The sequence below is a fragment of the Phyllobates terribilis genome, unplaced genomic scaffold, assembly GCF_046119375.1.
Source record: "Phyllobates terribilis strain yellow unplaced genomic scaffold, ASM4611937v1 Scaffold_1__5_contigs__length_1240528914, whole genome shotgun sequence".
Classification (NCBI taxonomy): Eukaryota; Metazoa; Chordata; class Amphibia; order Anura; family Dendrobatidae; genus Phyllobates; species Phyllobates terribilis.
The window spans coordinates 112,511,968-112,536,795 of NW_027362761.1; the positions used below are offsets into that span (position 1 = coordinate 112,511,968).

General features: G+C 38.0%; 1 protein-coding gene across 4 annotated transcripts in view; it reads right to left on the bottom strand.

The window, feature by feature from the left end:
• ABCA1 (ATP binding cassette subfamily A member 1) overlaps positions 1-24,828 on the bottom strand; it is a 126,626-nt gene that overhangs the window by 15,082 nt on the left and 86,716 nt on the right. Inside the window, exons 13-36 of one of the 4 annotated variants that reach the window (XM_073666521.1) lie at positions 24,521-24,726; positions 22,452-22,628; positions 20,691-20,913; positions 20,324-20,545; positions 19,427-19,631; positions 18,252-18,365; positions 17,988-18,159; positions 17,593-17,724; positions 15,734-15,873; positions 14,902-15,039; positions 13,976-14,196; positions 11,945-12,085; positions 11,471-11,543; positions 9,963-10,165; positions 9,331-9,379; positions 9,125-9,238; positions 8,826-8,974; positions 7,794-7,918; positions 6,650-6,748; positions 6,348-6,537; positions 1,650-1,744; positions 1,222-1,254; positions 798-903; positions 403-477 (exon numbers count right to left, since the gene is read on the bottom strand). In XM_073666521.1, the coding sequence (XP_073522622.1) occupies positions 403-477; positions 798-903; positions 1,222-1,254; positions 1,650-1,744; positions 6,348-6,537; positions 6,650-6,748; positions 7,794-7,918; positions 8,826-8,974; positions 9,125-9,238; positions 9,331-9,379; positions 9,963-10,165; positions 11,471-11,543; positions 11,945-12,085; positions 13,976-14,196; positions 14,902-15,039; positions 15,734-15,873; positions 17,593-17,724; positions 17,988-18,159; positions 18,252-18,365; positions 19,427-19,631; positions 20,324-20,545; positions 20,691-20,913; positions 22,452-22,628; positions 24,521-24,726 (3,402 nt within the window). Of the gene's footprint in view, positions 1-402; positions 478-797; positions 904-1,221; positions 1,255-1,649; positions 1,745-6,347; positions 6,538-6,649; positions 6,749-7,793; positions 7,919-8,825; positions 8,975-9,124; positions 9,239-9,330; positions 9,380-9,962; positions 10,173-11,468; positions 11,544-11,944; positions 12,086-13,975; positions 14,197-14,901; positions 15,040-15,733; positions 15,874-17,592; positions 17,725-17,987; positions 18,160-18,251; positions 18,366-19,426; positions 19,632-20,323; positions 20,546-20,690; positions 20,914-22,451; positions 22,629-24,520; positions 24,727-24,828 lie in introns of all 4 variants that reach the window. The other 3 variants (XM_073666512.1, XM_073666540.1, XM_073666531.1) reach the window with 3 other exon arrangements.

The window sequence follows — 24,828 nt, forward strand, 5'->3', positions numbered from 1 at the left end:
CACATCCTACTTACAATATCGTCCCCACGTAATACAATGATATAGTATCCAAGTAACCATGTCATACAATTCCCACATAATACAGCAGCAAGTTGCCCAAATAATACCCAAATGTGGCCAAATCAATAAACTAGGCAATGTTCCTAGATCCAAAGGCTTTCAGGCACCATGTGGGCGGTCGGGGGTGAGATCTCAGGGCCATCATTGCCAAAGGCACCCACTTTAGTGCAATTTAGGATGCACACCCAAAGGCCAAATAAGCACAGAATCTCCTATTTTATCAGAATTATCTGAGATTCCTCAAACATTTTATCAAATTGTAAGGAGTGTAATGATTGAATTACAGTCAGAGAACTCACGCAAATAAAAATAACTGAAGTATGGAAAGTAGTAAATCATTACCTTTACATTATCTTTTGCATCAAGTCCTTTCATAAATATCCCAAAGCTGTCAAGGAAACGGTTAGCAGCCCCATTCTGAGAACGAAAGAAGACAAAACCAAAGACATGACTATTGGTACACCAGTCTAATTAATGATATTGATACGTAGTATATATTTAAAATACATTTTCATATACCATGACTGCAAAATGACAGTATCAAGTCTATAGCTCTGTCCTAAAATCCACCAGTATTTTCATGATTTGAATTTTAACATCATAAATGAATATGTAAATTTCATCTCATTACCAATTTACATACATTTCAATATACAGCTGGACCATGGGTGCAAAAAAGACGTTAAATAGGATAAGTAGGTTAAGTATAATAACAGAAAATGTTCAGAATGAAGTACCTTGGCCATGTCTAGTCGTTTCTTGATGTGTCTAATGGAGGACAAAATTTCTTCACTGGGTGGTAATGCTGGAGAACTGCTCGCACCCAACGAGAAACCACCATATCTGGAGTATAAACAAGTGCATATAGGAAGATAAAGAGATACGATAAAATAACAATTACTGTCACCCCAAATAGATACACAATAGTAAGCCTGGGATTTTACACTTATTCTTATGTGGTGCCATAAGTAGAGTCATTTTAGAGGGAAAAATGGAGCTACCTGCACCACTATTTTTACATCAAACATGATGGAAGCTGCAATGGAGCCTTACAATGCAGATGTTACCATTGACTAATACTAACACCGATATGGAATGTTCTTACTTTTATTTTAATATACATGAAGAGAGCATAAAAAGGTGACTAGCACAATTACATACCTAAACTCATTCACCCAGATCTTGTTCTTTAAGCTAAAAAAAATTGGGGAAAAAAACAGCATTACAAATTGTTTCACATGTACAACATTTTAACAAAAACTTTCAATACATAGTATTTCTTATAATCTGACATTAATTGAACTGGATAGGTTGAATTATCATATCTTTTAGTTACATACTATATATATTTAAAAAAAATCCAGCAAGAGACAGAAAATGCAGACATAGTAAACAAGCAATCGGCTACTATCAGCTGTATATTCAGAGGTGTCCCATGATCGGCTAGACCTTGCTATACCTGACTAATACTCTGCCTCTGTTTTTTATGGTTCTATTTTAGCTTGAAATTTTGGGATGGAAACAAGTGACAGACTATCATAATTTATGGGCTGGTGATATGCCTGAAGAAATGTAAAGATATTTATTACCTTTTTCCAATAATCTGCGCATACGTCTTTACTAGATAATCTGATATGTTTCTTCCTGTTAGATCTTGCAGGATGTCTGAGGTGTTCTGTTTCTTCTGTTTGGAAAAAGAAAAAACACAGGTATTGAGAACTGCACAGCAGAGAGTGTCGTGTACATGGACTCATTTTTCCATTTCTTTGGGAAACCTCTAATTTTGAATTACTATGAATTATTACCTTTACTAAACACAAATTCAACTATATACCATACATCTCTGACATCCATTATTACATCTAGCAATAAATACAACTTTATACCATTCTTTATATAACCTGGAGTGGGGAAAATCCAGCCTGTGTGCCATATATGCTTTATGATATAATTTAGTCCAGCCCTCAGGCAGATTCCGAGTGTGTCGCTGTACTTGGGCCAGTTTTCCAACCTCCAGCCCTTTCATTTTTCTGTAAAGTGCCTGCACATACTGGATTAAGTCTGACGTTGGCCCGTGCCAGGATGTTCTTTGTGGGCGAAATTATTGTGCTCCACTCTCCTATCCTGCTCCTACCTAGGTGATGTATATAGCAGTCTCAGTGTATCCTATGTGATGTATATACAGCATTAATTCAGCGTATTATATGTGATGTATATACAGCAAAGTCTCACTGTATCTTATGAGATGTATATACAGCAGTCTCAGTATATCCCATGTGATGTATATACAGCAGAGTCTCAGTGTAGCCTATGTTATATATACAGCATTCAGTGTATCCTATATGATGTATACAGTAGTCTCAATATATCCTATATGATGTATCTACAGAAGTCTCAGTGTGTTATGTACAGTGCCTACAAGTAGTATTTAACCCCCTGCAGATTTAGCTGGTTGACACATGCGGAATTAACTTGGCATTGTGACATTTGTACTGTAGATCAGCCTGGAAGTGGGAAATGCACTGCAGCAAATTTTTTTTTTTTTTTTTAAAACGTTAAAAGTTAATTCAGAGTGTCATTTATTATTCAACCCCTCAAGCCACAAGAATTCTGTTTGGTCCCCCTAAAGTATTAAGAAGTAGTTCAGGCACCAAGAATAATGAGCTTCACATGTGTGGATTAAAGATCTCTTTTGCCAGCCTTTTCTGACTATTTAAGACCCTCCCCAAACTTGAGAACAGCACTCAGACATGGTCAACATGGGAAAGACAAAGGAGCATTCCAAGGCCATCAGAGACAAGATCGTGGAGGGTCACAAGGCTGGAAGGGGTACAAAACCCTTTCCAAGGAGTTGGGCCTCCCTGTCTCCACTGTTGGGAGCATCATCCGTAAGTGGAAGGCTTATGGAACTACTGTTAGCCTTCCACGGCCTGGACAGCCTTTGAAAGTGTCCTCCCGTGCCGAGGCCAGGCTTGTCCGAAGAGTCAAGGCTAACCCAAGGACAACAAGGAAGGAGCTCCGGGAAGATCTCATGGCAGTGGGGACAGTGGTTTCAGTCAATACCATAAGTAACGTACTCCACCGCAATGGTCTCCGTTCCAGACGAGCCCGTAAGGTACCTTTACTTTCAAAGCGTCATGTCAAGGCTCGTCTACAGTTTGCTCATGATCACTTGGAGGACTCTGAGACAGACTGGTTCAAGGTTCTATGGTCTGATGAGACCAAGATCGAGATCTTTGGTGCCAACCACACACGTGACGTTTGGAGACTGGATGGCACTGCATACGACCCCAAGAATACCATCCCTACAGTCAAGCATGGTGGTGGCAGCATCATGCTGTGGGGCTGTTTCTCAGCCAAGGGGCCTGGCCATCTGGTCCGCATCCATGGGAAGATGGAAAGCACGGCCTACCTGGAGATTTTGGCCAAGAACCTCCGCTCCTCCATCAAGGATTTTAAGATGGGTCGTAATTTCATCTTCCAACAAGACAACGACCCAAATCACACAGCCAAGAAAACCAAGGCCTGGTTCAAGAGGGAAAAAGTCAAGGTGTTGGAGTGGCCTAGTCAGTCTCCTGACCTTAACCCAATTGAAAACTTGTGGAAGGAGCTCAAGAATAAAGTCCACATGAGACACCCAAAGAACCTAGATAACTTGGAGAAGATCTGCATGGAGGAGTGGGCCAAGATAACTCCACAGACCTGTGCCGGCCTGATCAGGTCTTATAAAAGACGATTATTAGCTGTAATTGCAAACAAGGGTTATTCCACAAAATATTAAACATAGGGGTTGTATAATAATTGACCCACACTTTTATGTTTAAAATTTAATAAAATTCAACTGAGCAACATAACTTTTTGGTTTCTAAGATTTATGCTTCTGTTCATAAAACCTACTCTCGTTTGCAGTTTGAAGGCTCTAACTTATTTGCATCTTATCAAATCAGCTAAATCTGCAGGGGGTTGAATACTACTTGTAGGCACTGTATATGCAGAAGTCTTAGTGTATCATATGTGATGTATATACAGCAGTCTCAGTGTATCCTATGTGATGTATATAGTAGTCTCAATGTATTCTATATGATGTATATACAGCAGTCTCAGTGTGTCATGTTATGTATATACAGCAGTCTCAGTGTATCATATGTGATGTATATAGTAGTCTCAATGTATCCTATATGATGTATATACAGCAGCCTCAGTGTATCATATGTTATGTACATAGTAGTCTCAATGTATCCTATATGATGTATATACAGCAGTCTCAGTGTATATGTGATGTATATACAGCAGTCTCAGTGTATCATATGTGATGTATATACAGCAGTCTCAGTGTATCCTACGTGATGTACATAGTAGTCTCAATGTATCCAATGTGATGTATATACAGCAGTCTCAGTGTATCCTATGTGATGTATATACAGCAGTCTCAGTGTGTCATATATGTATATACAGCAGACCTCCCACTGATTTCTATAAATATTAAGTAAGCAATGATGAGTGTCCCATTTTGAGTTACCACTTAATACTGCAAGCAGTTCTTTTCAAAACCTATTGCAGAGTCAACTAGACTCCAGACTAACCAATGCAAACCTAGAAAAGCAGTTGCGAGTAGAAACATTACCAATACCAGCTAACATCACACGTCTTACCAAAAATAATGAGTTCTAGCCACATTAGGTGTGAGTTTAACTAAATCGAGCAGGCTAATTTGGAGATGATGTTGTATGGCCCCCAAATTATATTTTAAATATCAAAATAGGAAAGGTTCCCCACCCTTGATATACACTATACACGACCAAACTGCCATTACACTATAGGTGCATGATGAAATTTACCACTTGCCTAAGGTTTGTTTCTAAAAAATCATTTTATTAATATTCTCCAGCTTTCTGTGCAAAATGTTTCAGGGAATCATGTTCTCTACATAATGTACTCCACAACAGGATATGGCGTAATGCATTTCCAGGACGTTATCTGTCTGATTGGAACATCCAGTGAACAGAAATACAGGAATATTTGCTTTCTTGCGCTCAACTAAGTGTAAACTGAAACTTATGCAATTTTAAGTAATGAGACCAAAGGTAGAAAACACTGCATACAATCAATTCTATATGAGATTCTGGTCATAAAATAACTCACTCATTAAGTAGTACAAAAGCATGAAGAAACATGATATGCAACAACTAACTTGATACTGACTTTTCTTTTTTACACTTTGCAATACAGGTGTTGTAAGCAGTTCTGGTTGGTGTATGGCACCTACTGACACCTGAAGGTAGGTGTATAGCTACAGATAAATGTATAGTTCCATGGCATTTACATAGGCATACCCTACAACTGTCCAAGAAGCAAAAGAGGGAGAGATTTGGCAACATTTTAGGCCATGTCCTATATAACATGCCTAACCGCACCCGTTTCATCCTCCCCTGGCCAGATAAAGAAAATGTTAGAAAGTGATGCATGAATACTGAAAAAAACTAAACCCAAAAACCTTGATGGAATTGCATTATTTTCAGTATTTCATCTTACTTGGAAGCTTTAAAGAGAAATATAGCTGTATATACCAATACACCTCTATGTAATAAATAAATGTGTGTGTCTATATATATATATATTTCCTTATTTATTTAGTTAGTAAGGCGGAGGAGGCTGCTGAAATCGGGACATATCCCTGACCTCGCTCATCATCTAATTTGTATTACATTAATATGGTCCCGATTAATACTGTGCCAGCACTTGAAGGTTCACTTTAAATATGTACTTTAAAAATGCTTATTTCTCCAGTTATCTGACTCCTGTTTTCTGAATTCATTGCTCAAATATGTCTTTAATAAAGACGGATTATGATCAGACTGAGGGATCAGATTACAGTGGTGGCTACAGAGATATATGGAGAAAAGGGGAGGAGCTAAAGAGATAGAGGCGGACACAGACATGCTGCTGAAACTTCACCTAAAGCCACATTTCCAAAGTTTAAAGGTATATCCAACAGAATTTCTAAGTTCTAGGATCTCAATACAAGAAGTACATCTGTACTGCTGGAAGTGGATATGTGGGTGATGTATTTCTTTTTCCCCTCTTAGTAATGAAACAGCCATAATGTTTTCATTTTAAAATGCCAATTGAACGAGCTGTATAAGGCCCTTTATACAAGCAATTTGGGGATCCATGTAAGTTAATGTTTGTTAATGTTGATAAAGATTTCTTTTTTTTATATTATTGTTTTACTTTGTTAATTTTATTATATGCATTGTTACTCTTACGATGAATTCCAAATAAAATACCTGAAAGGGGGGCAGGCCACCAGCCCCAGGGGGGCAAACCGGAAGCATCTTCTTCACATTCTCATTGCTGCACTCACAGGCTGGAGAAGGGTTTTCCATTGACCAATTACCATTAAGAAAAATCTCTTCCACAGACTCCGGGACAAACTGAGTTCTCCACACTGCATCCTCTCCTGAGCAAGGAACACCCCTGCAAAGTGAAATACACATTTCATAGCATTAACTTATAAAAGCTTCAGCCACTGCCTAGTAAAATTTGAAAGAAACAAAATATAATATGAAATACAAAAGCTAATACTTACGGAACAGAATAGCCATCTATGCATGCTGTTCCGAAACCAGGCTTCGTGATCAAAGCTTTTAAAAGAGCTTGAGTGTTCGAGTCTTCTGGGGCATCATTGCTAGGAGCAACACACAGTCCATAAGTCACAGGAAGCTATTTCAATGCTACAAAACCAATCAACTGGGACTACAAGTCATGCAAATAACTATACGGCTACATCTCAGTCTCACAGGCACATTTCTGACTATTAATAGAAAGCATACCAGAAATCAGATCTTCCTACAAATGTACTGAAAATTATAGACATTACTCATGCATGAGTGATCATAAGCTAGAAACGTGATAGTGGCAGGTACCGTGTTTCTCCGAAAATAATACAGGATCTTGTTGTTTTTTTTTTGCTCCAAAAGAAGAGTTAGGGCTTATTTTCAGTGGATGTCTTATTTTTTTCCATGAACAACAATATACATTTATTCTTGAACAAAAAATTCAACATTTATTCAAATATTGTAATGTCATCACACACACACACTGCACATACACATGTATAAATATATATACACACGCACTGCACATACACATGTATATACATACACATGTATATACACACACTGCACAAATCATACTGTACACACACTGCACATACACATGTATATGGTGACTTCATGATCACATGACCATGATGTCGCCAAAGTTCCTTAAGCAGTCCTAACCTCAGAATAGAAATGCTGTGGGCTCCTAAGAGAGTGGGGGCCCTAAAAAAATGCCCAGTTTGAACCCCCCTTAACCCTAACACCGGCCCTGCATACCAGCCTGTCTCCTCTTTAGTTCCTCTAGATTCCTGCAGTTAAAGGGCTTTTGGTGGCATCATGGTCACATGACTGATGTCACCAAAAGTCCTTAAGCAATTTTAACCTCGGAATAGAAATGCTAGAGGCCCCTAAGATAGTGGGGGCCCCTTGACAATTGACCAGTTTCTCCCGCCCCCAAACACTGCTCCTGACTATAACTAGGGCTTATAACTAGGGCTTATTTTTGGAGTAGCTTACTCCAAAAATCCTGTAAAATCATGCTAGGGCTTATTTTCATGGTAGTTCTTATTTTCGGGGAAACACAGTAATTATTTTCGATGAAAAGAAATATTCATAACTAAATTGGAGTACCTGAAAAAGGTATACTGTTCATCATACATCCAGGGCTGCAGTTCAAGACTTGGGTATTTTCCGAAAGGTGGCACAATAAGGCTAAACATCAGTGCAATGAGTACAAAAACGGCTGGCAACACGATCTGGAAGTAAAGGGATACAGAGTTACTGTGCACTCCATAGAAGATTACTCCCATATGTAATAGGTCACATATATGCAATTAGTCGACAGATTTCAATGGCATACTAGAATTGTACTCATTTATACAAGTAAATCAAGAGAAAATGGAGCTTTATCAAAACAAATGAAATAGAAAAGTAGAAGGTTTGCTAGATTTAACAACTCAGATTCCAGCTGTAATTTTTGGGAAAATGAAAAAAATTACTGCAATGGTTAACCCCTCCATGTTTGATAAATCTCCATCATTGGGAAATTATCACTAGCATAACGTAAATGCATGTATGCTTGAAAAAGATGACAGTTACTTATAGAACTTTAAAGTAAAACTGCAATGAGCATTCTACAGTACCTAATCATTAGAGAGTGCTTCAGATTTTTTTTATGTCTTTTATCAGCAATTCTGCCCCCTGAAATCATTAGGTAAGTCAAATTTTTTTTACAGTATGGTGATGGACATAATAGAAGACGTGTGCAGCAAAAAGATGGCGCTGTTTGGCGGATTTGAAAACATAACGTTAGAAAGTCAAGTTGGAAAAAAAACAATTTTTATTGACTTGGGTGTAAGGTTTAGTCCAGGGACACATGCCATTGCAAAAGATACTACTCCTCAGCTGGAATCAGTTGGATTGGATCCAGTTTTACAACCAAGGCAAAGTTTACACACTACAAAATTTGACTTGCAGTGTGATTACTACACACAAACTTAGTGATTACCCCAATGTCACTGTCAGATCCAATTATCTATACAGCCTATGTACTTTTAGGGCTAGAGGATATCTAATAAAATTGTTTCAAACTAACATCTCATGGCTGTCTTGTCTTGTTGTCTTCATTCATCATTTTATTTTTTATTTCAAATCTTTACTTACTTGTGCAAAGAATCCCTTCCTACTGCGCTTGGCGTACAGCAGCCTCTTCCAGAGTAAAGCTGTGAACTGCTGCCTCATCAGACTCCAGCTTTTCATTTGGTAGGATCCTTTGCCATCTATGCCACTGAGAAAATCTGTCTCCCGAGATTCTGCATGAAGAAAAGCACGCAAAAGGTAACAAGATGAAGAACTCAGAACTAAACCACATCATGTTAGTAACAATTCTTACTCTCTGTATTTAAGAGACTGTAAAAAGTTAAATGTCCTAGTAGTATGAATGAATATGTCACTACAACTACCTGGATCCAAATCGGAGTCATTGGTTTCTAAATTGTCATCTTCTGTGAAAGGTCGTAGGCAGCTCTGGTGGTCTCCAAAGGCATATCTTTTCCTTCTAGCAGGTAGTGTCCCATCTAAAAAATTAAAGGACAGAAAACAGTTTAAAAAGCAACCAAACATGATAAGGTAATCCATCAAAAACCTTGTACTGCATATTGCCGATTACCTGATGTCTCAGCATCCACACCCGTGTCATTAGCCACTTTTAGGAATATCTGTAACAGACAATCAGAAAATAATATGAATATTTCACAGTTATTTTTTGTCTTCTTGCAAATACAGCTGGCTGCATTGGGCCCAGTTCACACAGCATGTCTGCAATACATCTGAGGGTGCCGTCTCAATCCACATGTACCGGGGTACAGACTGAATCCCTGATGAAGCCATTACACAAACATAATCCAAATGGGACTTTGTTTGTGTTTGCTCTGACAGCATCCATTTTTCAAGACAAGCACAAGAAGACAGCAAATAAAACAATCGAAAAGGGTGTGTGTGGGGGGAGGCAGATCCAGCACGTCAAAAAGTATTGCACTTTTTTAGACTTCCATAAAATCAGTAACAGGAATGATGTGTCAAAAAAGAGTCCACAAAGAGAAATACACGTCCCTTAAGATATGTTCATGGTTGCCGCATTTCAAAGGACACTGCTTCTTACTCATAAGAATTACAGAGTTACCTTACATGCCATTATGAGTAAGAAGCAGTGCGCTTCGAAATGCGGCAACCATAAACTTCTCTTAAGGGACATGTATTCCTGTTTGTGAAAAAGGAAATATTGAACAATAATGTTCTTACCTCTTCAAGAGTGGTATCTGAGATACCATAGCTGGAGATACCAATGTCAAATAAGCGATCATCTATTTCGTGGAATAGTTCAACAAATGCTCCTTCTTTTGCAGCCTCATAAGGCAAGACGTAAGTGAGTTCGTGTCCGATATCTTCTACAAGTCGGGCTTCGGGCACATGTTTGTTGATGAGGTTTGAAATGGCAGAGACATCTGTGAGACCCATACAAGACAAGAAGAAAAAGCCTGTTGTGAGAATTTTATGTTTGGTTCATGTACATAGCAGTAGAGATAAACGGCCATACCATATGACATGACACAAGAGCATGTTTATCCATTCATCCAAAACATTGTTCATCAGTTTTGGATGAAAGCATCTCAGACCACATTGGCTGTGGGATTTTTTTTGGTCAATGACAAGCTCTGGCTGGATCATCAGCCAAAAAACTGTAACATGCTCAATTCTTGTTTCAAACAATCATTTGTTTCACCAAGAGAGCCAACAATCTTTTGTTTTGGTTGAAATTGGCATTTCGTCTGACTTTATCTTATGTGCATGGGGGCCTCAAAAGACATACAGTTTTACACAGTATACACATGTACCAAAGATTTACATGTTACTTGAATTTTGTAGCTATTCCATTGTACCTACTGAATTTTCAAGGTCATAAATCAACTCGAGAAATTTCAGATTAATAATTCTACTTGATATCCTTAAAAGGTTATTGCTATCTTCATAGAGGGCTAAGGTTGGATTGTTAAGGCATTTTTGCAATTAAGTGCTTAATAAAATGTTTAGCCATTGTTGAGATATTAACACTTTTCTTTACAATTTGTTGCCTAGAAGACCAAACACTGCTGATATCTAGCTAGTAAGCACTGCGCTAAAGCTGGCCAGGGTTAGGATGTGACAGTGCGCTTCAGCTGTCCTAGGCAACTTCAAAGCAGTTCTTACAATCTCAATAGAAAATAGTTTATAAGCACTGCACATGTTCTGTTGTCTAGCAGAGGTGGTCGCTCTCAATCTAAAAACAAAAAAGAAGAATATCTTAAAAGATCGGCTGAAAATTTCAATACGCATTAAATTGCAATATTGCTTCCATGTACAAGCCATTTATGAAGATGGGAATAGCCCTATAAAAATACAAAAAGAAAATATTAAAAGGAAAAAGTTAAAATCCAAAAATATAAAAGTAAAAATTATCTCCTCCTCCTACTGGTATCCTTAGATGAAATGTGCCAATATCTCATGGTTGATTCTTCAAACTGGAGTCTATGCTCTCTCTATCTAATTCAAGTATTTCTTTACATTAGAAAGCAAGGAAAGGAAAATATGGGGTCAGAAGTTACATCCACGTCTAAGGCGCTTTGAAAATTTAAGATATTGAACCAATTTCAGTACATCATAGCACACAAAACATGTTTCAACCCTCTCAAACTAAACACTGGTTGATAAAGGATGCTGGATACCACCATGGTTTCTAGGCAAGTTAGATTGAAAATATCAGTGCTTCTTACCTATTGTCAAAGTATCACTTTCATGGTCACTGCCCAGCCCAGCATCCGAACTGCTCTGAGACACACTATCCTCCTGCAACAAAAATATAAAAAAATTGGTGGACAGACAGGCTAGAGTCTAGTGGCTATGACTAAAGAGTGAATTGTGTTGTCAAAGCAGCATAGACAAGCACAGTTTCCTTATAGAAGTGGCCTAGGCTGTTTTAAAGTAGAAAAACAGGCAATGGAAGATTGTTAGTTTTTGGAGATATGTACTGTGCAAGAAGCAAGTCGCTTACAAAAATGTTAAAATCCAGCAGCATATCAATCAATAGCCACTATGTGAACAAGTGGTTGCCTTTTTATTCTGACCCTATCATCATCAGGTTCAGGGGCAACAGTGGCGGTGATTACAACAGTTATAGTTACATTTCTGATTGGATAGAATGGAGGGTTAGGTGTAGGATTAGAAAAGGAGCTATTTTTGATAATTACCCTACTCTTGGTTTCTCTCTTCCGATCCGTAGTATGTTTGCTATTTTTAATAATCACCGCTTCTGTGGTCCCCGCTCCTGTTGGCGTTGCCAGCATCGAGCTCCTATTCTGTTTGCAGGCAGGAGCTGATCTGCTGCTTTCCTGCCCATAAATGACGGGGTACCGTCATCCCAGATGTTAAATGAAGTTATCAGGCAGTGATCTAGCTAATGGTAGTTCCAAGGTATGTATTATCAGTAAGAATTATTTGGTAATTAAATAGGAAATGGCTAAATGTGTAAGATGTTACTAATTTAAAAAAAGTATACCTGTATAGATTTGTAGCTAATAAAAAAATTTAAGAGACTTAATTTGCATATGCCATAAAACAGTCTTTCTGTCCAGTTAAAGAAGGGAAATGTATACTGAAGATATGAGTTTCACGGCAGCTAAGTGCCCTGTAGGACTGTATAAGCAGTTTAAATCGAGTTTTGGGGATGAGAGGCTCTCTTTAAAGGAGTCATCCACAGCTTGGACAACCCCTTCTTAAATGATATAGTGCCCCGTGAAAAATAAAAAATAAACATATACTTACTGATGCACCAACATAAGTGGAATGTTGTTAGTCTAGGTGAGTATATGTTATTTATTTGACATGAAGAACTATAGAATTTAAAGAGGATCTTTTTTCAGTTTTAGCATGTTAAACTAGCCACATCAAGTAGTGACCGCAGAGCTAAGTAAAAACGTAGTTTTATTATTTTTTTAATTTCACCTCTTTGCAGAGATATTAGTCTTTAAAGTTTAGGATATAATTTATGCTATAGTTCAACTGAGTGTTCTTCTTTTGCTACTGTCTATGGGGGTGTGTACTTTTTCTCTTGCATAAGGTTGATCAATAATAAGCAGGCAGCAACACACAAGAGTAAAGAACACACCTGCCTCTCCTCACTAATCTCTGGAGCGGCTATGTGAGGATACAGCAGAGCTGAGTTATGTATCATTGCAAACACTTCCAGAGCTCATCTCACTGCCGTCATTGTAGGGGCAGTCTGTGAACTGACAGCACTGTGAGATGTGATCTGGAACTGTTTGTAATGATACATAACTCTGCAGCTACTGTGTAGAGATACAACAGACCTAAGTTATGTAACATTACAAACACTTCAAGATATCATCTCACTATGCTATCAACTCTCACCCTTCCCCCACATTGACTGCTGTGAGGTGAAATATGAAAGTGTTTGTAATGATACATAATTTAGCTTTGTTGTATATCTACACAGTAGTAGCAGAGATCAGTGACCAGAGAAAGGAGTGTTCTTTTTCCCCTGTGTTGTTGCCCGCTTATGATTGGTCTACCTAATGCAGGTAATGAAGTAAACTCCCCTAGGGACCAATATCTGGTAAAGCCCAGTTAATCAATAATATAAATTATAACCTAAACTTTACAAGCTGATATATCTCCACCATGGAAAGGTGAAATTTAAAAATAAAAACTATGCTTTAATCAGCTTTGCAGACACTAGTTCATGATGTGGCCAGTGTAACATGCTCAAATTAGTGAAAGGTCCTCTTTAAGAAGGGGTTGTTAAGGTCATGGGCAACCCCTTTAAATATACATACACATCAATTAATATACAATAAATTATATTGTTTACTGCTATTTGCTTAGGTTATTGGCCACCGCTGCAGTCTATAAAAGGTGGTCAGTCTGTCAAGATGCACAGCACTTACAAGCTCTTTTCTATAGAGCTTGCAAAAAAGGATTTGAAGATGTTTGAATCTGGCCAACATAGTGTCCCTAATCTCCTCCAATGGTACCTCTGCTTGTAGCATGGGAGAGTGCACAGTTTCGTCCAACAGCAAGACAATGCTGCTGGTCTGAACAGTCAGCCAAGAGCGAACTGCTACCCTCCCTTTAATCATCCATTTGAGAACTATAGCGCATAGAAAACTTAGTTGATGAAACATATGTTATTTCTTTGTTCATTTCAAGCAGGTTTGTTAACTTTACTAAGTAAATTTTATCATCAAAAGAACTGAATGTACCTTTTTCAAGTAAGACATTGTACTGCTGCTATTCCTGCAGGAGCTAAGAGAGGAGTCCGTGTCCCTCTTCACTAATGTAAGGTAGTAGCCAGTCCCTAGTTGGTTCTTAAGGAACAGAGAAGATCCTACACAGCATAATTTTCCTTGTGAGATTATAGCAATTCGGTCTCCAAGGATATCAGCCTCATCCATGTGGTGTGTGGAAAGGATAATTGTCCTTCCTGGATTAAAAATCATAAAATAGATTTCTGAATCAATCCATAAGCCAAGACACTCACATTTTGCAGCCTAAAAGAGATAAATTACTGATTTTCTTTAAATGTGTTATCGTTGTTAATTGCTCCAAGTTTTTCTTCTACCCACTGTAGGGATTCAGCTCTCTTGGATACGCACCAGCACAGGGTTTTAGAACAAAACAGCATAAAGTTTATTGTCCATCATAAACTTTAAAGCTCCAAAAGGAAAACCGCTTTTCATTTACAAATGAATATTTGTATGCAAATGAATACCAAACAGTCCTTTCTTCAGGCTCAATTAAACAAAGTAATAGTAGCAGCCTCACCAATCTCAGTATTCCAGGCAATTTCAGCTCAAGTGGTTTAAACATGTTCACCAAACAAAGGCACCTCTGTTCAGCTCAAGCCCAAACTCCACTCTGCTGAGCTAACCCAGCTGCCTGTTATTTTGCCTATAAAGCCTAGGCTGCATTATGGGAATGACCTTTCCCACCCAGATTCTTTTGATTGCTCCTAAATCCAGGACCCAAAATCCAGTCAAATTAAAACTCTCCCAGTAACCTAGTGTTACAGGTACAGACTGTACATTACCGAGGCCAACCACCTCGTGTGAGACATATCTGCCATTCAGGACTTTACCTCCTGCTTTCTTACACCACTATACAGACACATGGTACATTTTATATTTACCTTGTCTGTATTTAAGTAGCAGCTCCCAAATGCCTCTCCTTGAATAGGGGTCAACCCCAGCAGTGGGCTCATCAAGAATGACAACTTTTGACCCCCCAACAAAAGCCAAGGCTACAGAGAGTTTTCTCTGCATACCACCTACAACACAAAAGTCATATATGTTATCAAACAGTATGGAAAGTCCAGAAGTATAGATGTTTGCAATCAATACAGAATAATTAAGATGTCATTCACATTCATTACACAATCCAAGATTTAAAAAAAATCAATACAGAGATAAGTAATGTAAGATAAATAACACCGACACATTCCACTATCCTCGCCACCGCCACAACCCATGGCCTACTGTCTCCTTCCCCACTACCCTGTAGATTGTAAGCCTGTGAGGGCAGTAACCTCTTCCCCTCTGAATCAGTCTGTTTACTTTATTTTATGCATGTAATATATACGTTATATGTGGGTAATATTTATATAACCTTTTCACATGTACATAACAGTGGAATTAATGGTGCTTTAAAAATAAATAATAATAATACTTCCACTGGTAACTTTTAATGTGTAAAAACTCATTTAGAGCTTTGGTCCACCGATCACTAAACACTGATGCAGGGCAAGTATCCAGAAACAGCGGTCTGTACATGGATGTCTGGCCTGGTTAATAACCTTAGCCATGTTGCAAGTGTCATTAAAGCATCGGACATAGGACAGCTACCTCAGCTAGGTTCTAATAGACCCTAAAATGAAGTCAATGGTTTGATCATATTATTTTAATAGAATCCTTTAACCTGTAGCAATTGCACCTAACACTACAGCTATATTAATTGTGCACTACCTGACAGTTGACTTGTCTTGGATTTTTTCTTATTGGGAAGGCCAACATCATTTATCATCTGCTCCATCTCTGCTTTCACCTTTTCTTCAGAAAGTCCCTTCAGTCGTGCATAAAACCAGATGTGTTCTTCAACAGTGAGCCTGGAGGGAAATAGTAGAGAGGCACAGATGAGGAAGCATGTCTGCATGCCTCAATAAAACTCCACAGACACACTAGCATGTTAAAAAGAAAAAGATCTGTAGCATCTGAGCACTGGATATTTAGCTTCAATTTACAAGTAAGGAGACTATTCATTCCATATATTCTGCACATTGTTATATTCCCCATTGCTTTTACAGCATGAACACACTGTAATCATTCACATCAGACAGCATTTGTATACAGTATATACCGTAAATGGTCTTTGACAAGCAGCACACATGATCATTTAAACAAGATTTTTGTAAAGATCCTCCGTAATGTACATGGATTACATCCATACTCTTCAATAAGAAATAAATTAAATGCTCTTTGCTAATACAATTAAAGGGTTATTCACCAAAAAAACAAGCTATCTCCTATCCATAGCATAGAGGATAACCTTCTGATCACTTGGGGTCCAACTGCTATGACCCAAGGGATTCCAAGATTGGGACCCTGAAGGCCAATCTTTAATGTAGGATTCCAAGATTGGGACCCTGAAGGCCAATCTTGAATGTAGGATTCCAAGATTGGGACCTTGAAGGCCAATCTTGAATGGAGGATTCCAAGATTGGGACCTTGAAGGCCAATCTTGAATGGAGGATTCCAAGATTGGGACCCAGAAGGCCAATCTTGAATGGAGCAGAGGTGCACATACTCGGCCTCCACTCCACTCTTTGTATATAGGACTAGCAATGTCTCTGACAGTCCCACAGATAAAGAATGGAGCAGAGAGAGCATGCACACCTCCACTCCATTCAAGAAGGAAGCTATTCCATAGCCTTAATCTTGGGATTGCTGGAGTCCCAATGATCAGCAATTTATCCCCTATCTCAAACAGCAAAGCAAAAAATGATGTAACCTTTGAATAGTATTTTGTACAGGTGTTTCCAAAGTACTGAGTTCATTGCCTTATTCATTATCTGACATGAGACTTGAGACCGTACACAAAATTACAGAGGAATACTTTATCAGAACTTCCGTGCTGCCAACTGCATAAGTCATAAATTGACATAGATAAACCTACAGCTTTTATTGCTTATTCATCACACTCTTTGCAAATTCACCATAAAAAAGGCCAAGCACGTGATCAGCTATGAAGACATGAGAAAAGTATGCAGGTGTTTCTTGTACATTTTTTTTTCGAGCTTCTCAGTCCTCAATAGACATGATTTAACAGGATAAATAAGTATAGCTTGCATTCTTTAAATATCTATAATGGAAACTAAAAGGGTTTCTCAATGATTTCAAAAGTAAAAATGGCTTTATAGTATGGGTAATGTTTAAAATGTAAAAATAATTAAGTTAAAATACTTTATATGTACATATAAAATCTAGATATATCTCAATGCAAAATTAATTTTTCTATTCTTCATATTATTTTTTATATGTACACTTTGACTGTAAGTACTGTATGTACTTCATGACTTAAAGTATGAATTACATACTTTTCTAAAAAAAAAAATTACAACTTCACTAGCATTAACATGCCAAAGAATTATTGAACATGACAAGTCTTAAAAGTGATATACTGACAGTGGGAGTACCTAGTACTTGTAAATTAAAAACCATAAAATCTACATGGTACGCAAATCAAAATGTTCCTATAAGATTCCCATTGAAAACTGAGGTTTTTTCATACCTTCATGAATTGTGTGCCTCTAGCTGATTTTACTTACATGTCAAAGAGAACATTGTGTTGAGGACAAACTCCTAAATTTTGTCTAATAGAGTTGAGCTCTGTGCGGATGTCTTTTCCCATAATGTAGGCAGTTCCAGAGGTTGGTGGGAACAATCCCGTTAATATAGACCTTTAGTAAATAGGACAATAAAATTTTTCTTATTTTCCTTGACCATTGTCGTATATGTCTAAGCACACACATATATATAAAACATTACTAAAGTTAGAAACTGCGTGAAATGCTAAAGAAACTAAACGTCAATCTGAACATGTTAGGATATCTAAAAAACGATAGAGAATTAAATGGGTAAACTGCACCTTTATCTATCTCTACAAACTAAATACATTTATAGTAATATCATATTTTATTCAAATTCAATGTAAGTTTCTTACATAGTTGTTGTTTTTCCAGCTCCATTATGTCCCAGGAATGAAGTGATTTGTCCTTCATAGAAGCTTAGTGACAAGCCATCCACTGCCACCTTCTTACCATCTCGGTAAATTTTTACCAGGTTTTGAATAGAAACTCCTAGTGAAAGATGGCTGGGTTCTTCCTCCATGCAAACTAGAGAAAAAAGTACCAAAGTCAAGATACATTTTAAAGGTAAAGTATTGTGTCTTGTAAACTGTATGCATGGAGTTAAGTCAGACATTTACCTTCAGATGAATCCTTCTGCAAAGAACTGGGGTGATGTATCAATTTTGGTTCTTCTCCACACCAATAAGACTTTGTGAATGGGAAATACCAAGGCCTGGGAATTCCGTATTGGCCTAAATTGTAAATTAATGGTCAATTATTCAACAATCCTCAAAAAAAATAATTGTGAATTGTTAACTTTTATACTTATATTATCCTTATCTTGCATGTCCTTTCCATGTAAGAAATAGTTTTTAAAACACTAAATAGGAAGTTCAATAAAATGATATCTTAATAGCTGCGATCCAGTGTCTTATTTCAGAGAACAATATGTTTTTCCTAACATATAAATGAGTTAAGATTTCTGTGACAGACACTGATCTCCCTGAGAATCTGCTCCAGAGCTTATTTTAAATTAAAAGTGGCGTTACCAATGTGAGACGTAGATCAGGAGAGCAGACTGTCAGTCATTACATGTCTCACACTGGTAACGCCTTCTTTCATTTAAAATAAGCTCTGGAGGCAGATTCTCAGGGAAATCAGTGTCCGGTCCACAGATCTTAACAGCTAATTTACATATTAAGAAAAATGTGGATCTCTCTGGAATAAGACATCAGATGGCAGATATCAAGGTATCATATTATTCAGCTTCCTATGACCTACGTGCCATTATAGATGGCTTAGGAGGGTTGATCCTACTGACAGCTTCTCTTTAAGACATTTTAGTCATAATGTGAATGATCTAAAAGAGTACAGTGCACATTCCCTTAAATCAGTGCAGATCATTGGAAAGATCACATACATAACATTGCAGGATTATGGGAAAATATTGCTAACCTTAGATCAGATATGCCTGAACTCACAACTAGTAATGAAACACATACAGTACATATAGATCATTAAAGATCATTATGGTAATTATGTGCAGTTATTCAAAATAATATAATGCTATAAATTGCATTTTTAGTGTCATGGACTATTTGTTTACCAAGTCCAGAGCAGTGATGAAATAAATGTGAAAGCCAAAAACTATTGTACGTAAATGAACAAAATATCTGCAGAAAGCAAGGCGTTATGTGGCATTTAATTATGTATTTACTACAACGCTAAATTAATTTGTCTGACTAAATTACAGGAAATCTCTGGTCTGTTGTTGTATCTGCTTGTAGTGATTATATCATTTCAAATAGATTACCTGGAAAGACGGCTTCAATATACCAAGTCATCACTCCATACAAAAGAGTATCAAAAAGCATCATGAAACCAGAGGTAGTAAGACTGTAGCCATCTTCTTGCAGAGGGCTATCTAAGAGATTACTCCACTGTACACCAACTCCTTGCTCCTCAAAAAGTGCAAAAACCTCACAACCAAATCCAAAAGCAACAGGTGACAAGAAGCTCTACAAGGAAAACATGGAGACAAAGCTTGTTAACATAAGATCAACAGTTAAAGAGGTTGTCCCATGAACGAAAGTACACCTTTTAAATAGATCTTGGAATAAAAATAAGTTCCACAATTGGATGTGTTAAAAATAAATGTTCCTGTGCAAGGGAGACCGCAAAAGAGTATACAGCACGGGATCGCAGCTGATTCTTTCTGTGGGGTAAAACATTTCCCTGCCTGTTTTTAAACCTGTTTTACCCCACAGAAAGAATCAGCTGTGATCCCCTGCTGTAATATCTGTGTATACTCTTTTGCTTCCTCCCCTGCCCAGGAGCTGTGGTATGATCAGACCATGTTCCTGTACGGTCAGACACAGCCATTACACAGTACACAGCAGGGGCACATTTATAAGATTATCTCAGCACAGGGACATCTTTTTAATACATCCATTGTGGAACTTATTTTTATTCCAAGATCTATTAATTAAAATGTACTTTGTTCATGGGAAAACCCCTTTAGGATCCTTGCTACTTGTCAAATAATAATTGCAAATCAAATTGTGCTATGTGGCAAATGGAGAAACATGAGACTATGTGTTGTGCAGGTCTAATTACAAATGTTAATTTGTGAGCACTATATTATTAGGGATTGCAGAGAACTAAAACACTTGACGTTTAAGAATTATGGAAACAAAAATCTATTTCTTACAGCAAAAATCTTGAGACTGAATCCCACGTAGTCTTGCCACGCAACACATAGCACATAGGGTAGGTAAAGTGTAAAGTAAATGATGCCACCACAAGCTGCTGCTAAATTGGCTCGAGAGAAAATGGTGCTTATCAGGAAGCACTGTGAGATGGTCACCACTCCAAAGACAGACAGGAAGACAAACACCACGCTCGGATCACTGTATGGCAAAAGGTTTCCAGTCTGAAAAATGAAACAAAGTTCACTTTTAAGTGAAGTAGATAACTGCTTATCAAGGTCATATTGTATATCTTCATATTGAATACATGAGTTTAATGTTTATGGCCACTTTTATCAATGAAAAACAATGAAATGATTCTCTCTTTACCTTCAGGATCAACACTAGCAGACCAGCACTCATAAGAAGAGGAATAAGGCTGCTGATGAACCAACTCAGCCACAGAATGCCATTGTCCAGTCCCATGATCCTCATTGTCTCTTTTAGACGAGCTTCTTTTTCATATACAATTCCCTTTATGATCACAGCGACAGAATAGATCCAAGCCAACGTCATGAACAAGGGTAGGGACCGACTCATAACACGTAAAAATCTGAATCCAAGAAGAAACACTGTATAAATGATGAGGCTAACGGGTGTTGCGAGGAAACTTTAAAACCACAGGTAACAGATAACTCAAATAATTATCAACAAATTAAAGAGAAAAATCATAAAAATGAATAAGTACATGTAATTGCTTCCAAAGGCTAGATACATTCGCTTTTACTTAAAATCCACCAACTCCATTGAGGTAAAACACAGAATACCAGTGTTGCTTACTAGATAGTAAAAGAAAACTGAGAATAAGACTAACAACGGGCTGAAACTTTTACACAACACTACTGCTCAGGGGTTTTATAATGGGCTCAGCATATTTCATTGCAGTTTTTTGGAAATCCTCGAAGACTGTTGTTACCATATACAGTATTTACGGTATTTCACCCTTCCAGATAACCAAGCACATACTTGCCTATTGGTGGGAGCACAGAAATAATTAACTACTCTGTTTTTTTTTATTACAGCTAAAGGCAGGCATATTGCAAGAGGCTGGAGTACAAAGACGTGATAGGGCTGTGGTCCCCAACCTTATTTACCTGGAGAGCCACATTCATCTCTGAGGGACGGTCAGGAGCCACATCCAAATGTTCCCTCCCTTTGGAGTAGGGATATTCTGCTCCCGCACCCCTCAAAGTAGCTTCAAGCAAAGCACCTCCTCCAACTGACAGTATTACTATACTTAATTCCAGATTACTATACTTAATTCACTTCTAAACCCCCAAGGCCAGTATATGCACATCCACATCTGCTCTTCTCAGTGGGGCTACTCACAAAAGTCACCATCTGGAGACCTGCTCTTCATAGCTGTTTCTAGACCTGGTGCTAATGTACCAAGCAGGCTGAAGCAAGTCACAAGTCATAAGGCCACAAGACACATGTGGCTCTCGAGCAACACGTTGGGGACCCTTGTGATATTTCTTGCAGTAAGATACACTATGCAAGATTGGTTGTCAAATCATACACTTCAAAACATTTGTGAAAATGTAAGTCAATGAAAACGGTTCTGTCCCCAGATTGCACAATGCAACCCATTATGACGTAGATGTCGTAGACCAGATGATATTGATGCCCTTACTTTGAAAATCCATTTCAGAATGGCTGTATAATCCTGATGTTACTCTAAGCATTTTATAAATCTAGCTAAAGAGTGGAAGAGCTCATGGGCCAAGTGTATTTATTTAATCTCGGCCCACTAGCAATAGAAGAGGACACATCTAGCTGTCAATCAGGCTAGGAGCAAAAAGGATAGATGTTTTAGAGCTTGATCTTAAATGATCAAAAAGGATTATAATGCCGTTCTGACATAGATGTTGAAAGGAGGCACACCAGCCTCATCGGGTCTAAAAGATCTATTTGATGGTGTAAGCTGTTTATATTGTGAAATCTGATGGCAGATCTGCTTTAACATAACATTTAATGCAGCAGAAAAATGTTTTGCCATTTCTGAACACTTACTTTAAATAGTACTTAAACAAATTTTAAGGGTTAGTTCCTGGCCTTATATTATTTTGACATTATTCCGATTTTACTTACATGTCATCTACATAACAAGGATAGGGCATCTGCTGAACATATACTCCTGTCCTCTTTTCAGTGCCGGTCTGTATTCTAATAATTGCCTGTTCAATAACATCCTGTAGATAAGCAAATCCACCCCAGATATAGCGCATGTCTTCAAATGGATCAGCACGAGGACCAGGATCCCAGTAACTACAGAGGTAAGAAAATATATTACATCACCTGGCTGCAACTATGTTGTATGAGTATTAAAATGTCATCTTCTTAATCCACATATGAGGAATGACAGCCTGTCACAACTAAAATTGTGGGGATCTGTTTAATATATACTGCTCCAAAAATAAAATGAATCGGAATCCACTACATATATGGGTTTATTGACCTCTACTCAACCCGTCTTGTAACAGCATCCAAAAAATAATTTCTTTGCTGTCCAAGAAAGAGCTTCCCCTCTCACCGAACTGATCCTACTTAATCTAGACCCTTTACGCCAATATCTGAACTAGTCTACGATTTTTCTTCATTGACTTAATGCTGCAAAATCAGTCTTAGCTAGACACTAGAGGGACTGTCTGTGACCCATCCCTCTATTAGAACGGGTCAATGAACTTAATGTAATTAGCTTGCTCGAAAAAAAACTAGTTGGACTTTAAATGGGAGTCCTGATAGATATCTATCAATGCGAGAATGTTTCAAAGCTCAAACTCTGTCTAGATGCCATGTATCTCATCTCAACATATTCATCTTTTTTCGCATCAATTTATCATCTCTTACATTTTATTATTAGATCTTCTTCCCACAAATGGACGTCTGGCCCTATCACACTCTCATGGAGTCTGTTTCTGACAGTTCAGTCAGACACATGTACACCATTGCCAAATTTGTAGTGCACTGGAAATGCTCCTCCTGTTCCTCCTTGCTCAAATGAGCAGATATCAGTCCTACTATTGTATTAATGCCCTTTCATGGTTCTATCCGACTCTCCTTGTGTAACTGCACATGTCCTGGTATCTGCTCCATGTTTTTGAGACTGTGGTGGGAAACACAGCACACCTTCTCCCTGTATGGATGTGCCATCCTGGAGGAGCTGTACAACCTGAATGGGCTGCAGGTACCACTTCTTACTACCAAAATATGACAAAGACATTAGCAAAACTAGAATCAGTCCAAAAGAATAAGGAGGGAGAAATTGTTAGTGGTCACCACCTACTAAAATCATCCCCTTTTTGGGGGTTCCCTTTCTGTTGTCTCTCCAGTTCATCCATTGATACTTTCATCTGCCCCAAAGCAGGTGAAATTTATTCGCAAACGCTTATGTTTCCTAACTGGACAGACTGGTATCCCTGAAGTTTAATTTACTTGGGGTTAACACTGTGATGTGCAAGTGTTCCCTTTTTAGCACTGTATCTACAACTAAATAGGTCTCCTCAAAAGCACCAAGCAATGAAACAGGACAACTCTCAGCTATCCAGACTGTCAGCACCGCTAGCTCTAAATCTGTAGGAAGTAGATTCTTCAGTGTTTTCCTATGCATTAAAAGATAAACCTTGTGAAGGCGATAAAGTTTACAATCAGGGAACATAATTTGTTATAAGGGGCCTACAACAATAGCATACCAGTTTGAGTGGTCAGCTATAGGGCCTGGTCACAGTATGATTTTCAGTGAGTTTATGTTTCCTCCCAGGACTTCCTTCTGAATCCTCGAAAAACAGGATTCAGGTATGCTAATGACAAAGTCGTTGTGTTTCCTTTGCAGCAGTGTCTGTCTTTTCAGATGAGCACAGGATCATAGTAGACTACTGAAGAACAGGATTGAGACGGAAGCTCCAGACAGAGACATGAAAGAACTGCAGTCCGGTGAACAGGCCCATAGTCCTTGAACACCCACAAGATATACTTGATTCTTTTTTGAGATTATAAACAGGAAAATTCCTTTCAAGGTCAAAGCTGTTTCTTTTTCTTTATTTACTACCCAAGTCCTTGTAAAATGACATGGAAAACACTGATCGGACGAACTCTGGACTTGTGGACAGTAGCTGTATATAAAAAGAGTGGTAAATAACGCAAAGCTTTTTGCAACTCACCCATCCTTAATCTTGTTGGTTCTCTCCACATTATCGATGTCCATTCGGATTTTATACTTGATGTGGTGAGGTAGTACTGTATCATCTTCTGGCAAGTCAACAAAAACGACACCTGCCCAGAACTTCCTTTCATTTAGAAGTTTCATGGACTGGTCAATAAGAATTTCTTCATTTTCCACTGGTTCTAACTTGTCCAGATTGACACACTGGAAAAATACAAAGACAATGGTTGAAGCTTGGAGTGCCGGATTCATTTTGAATTGAAGCCCTAAATAGTAACGATCAAGGCCATGTTCCTTGGTGTCGTT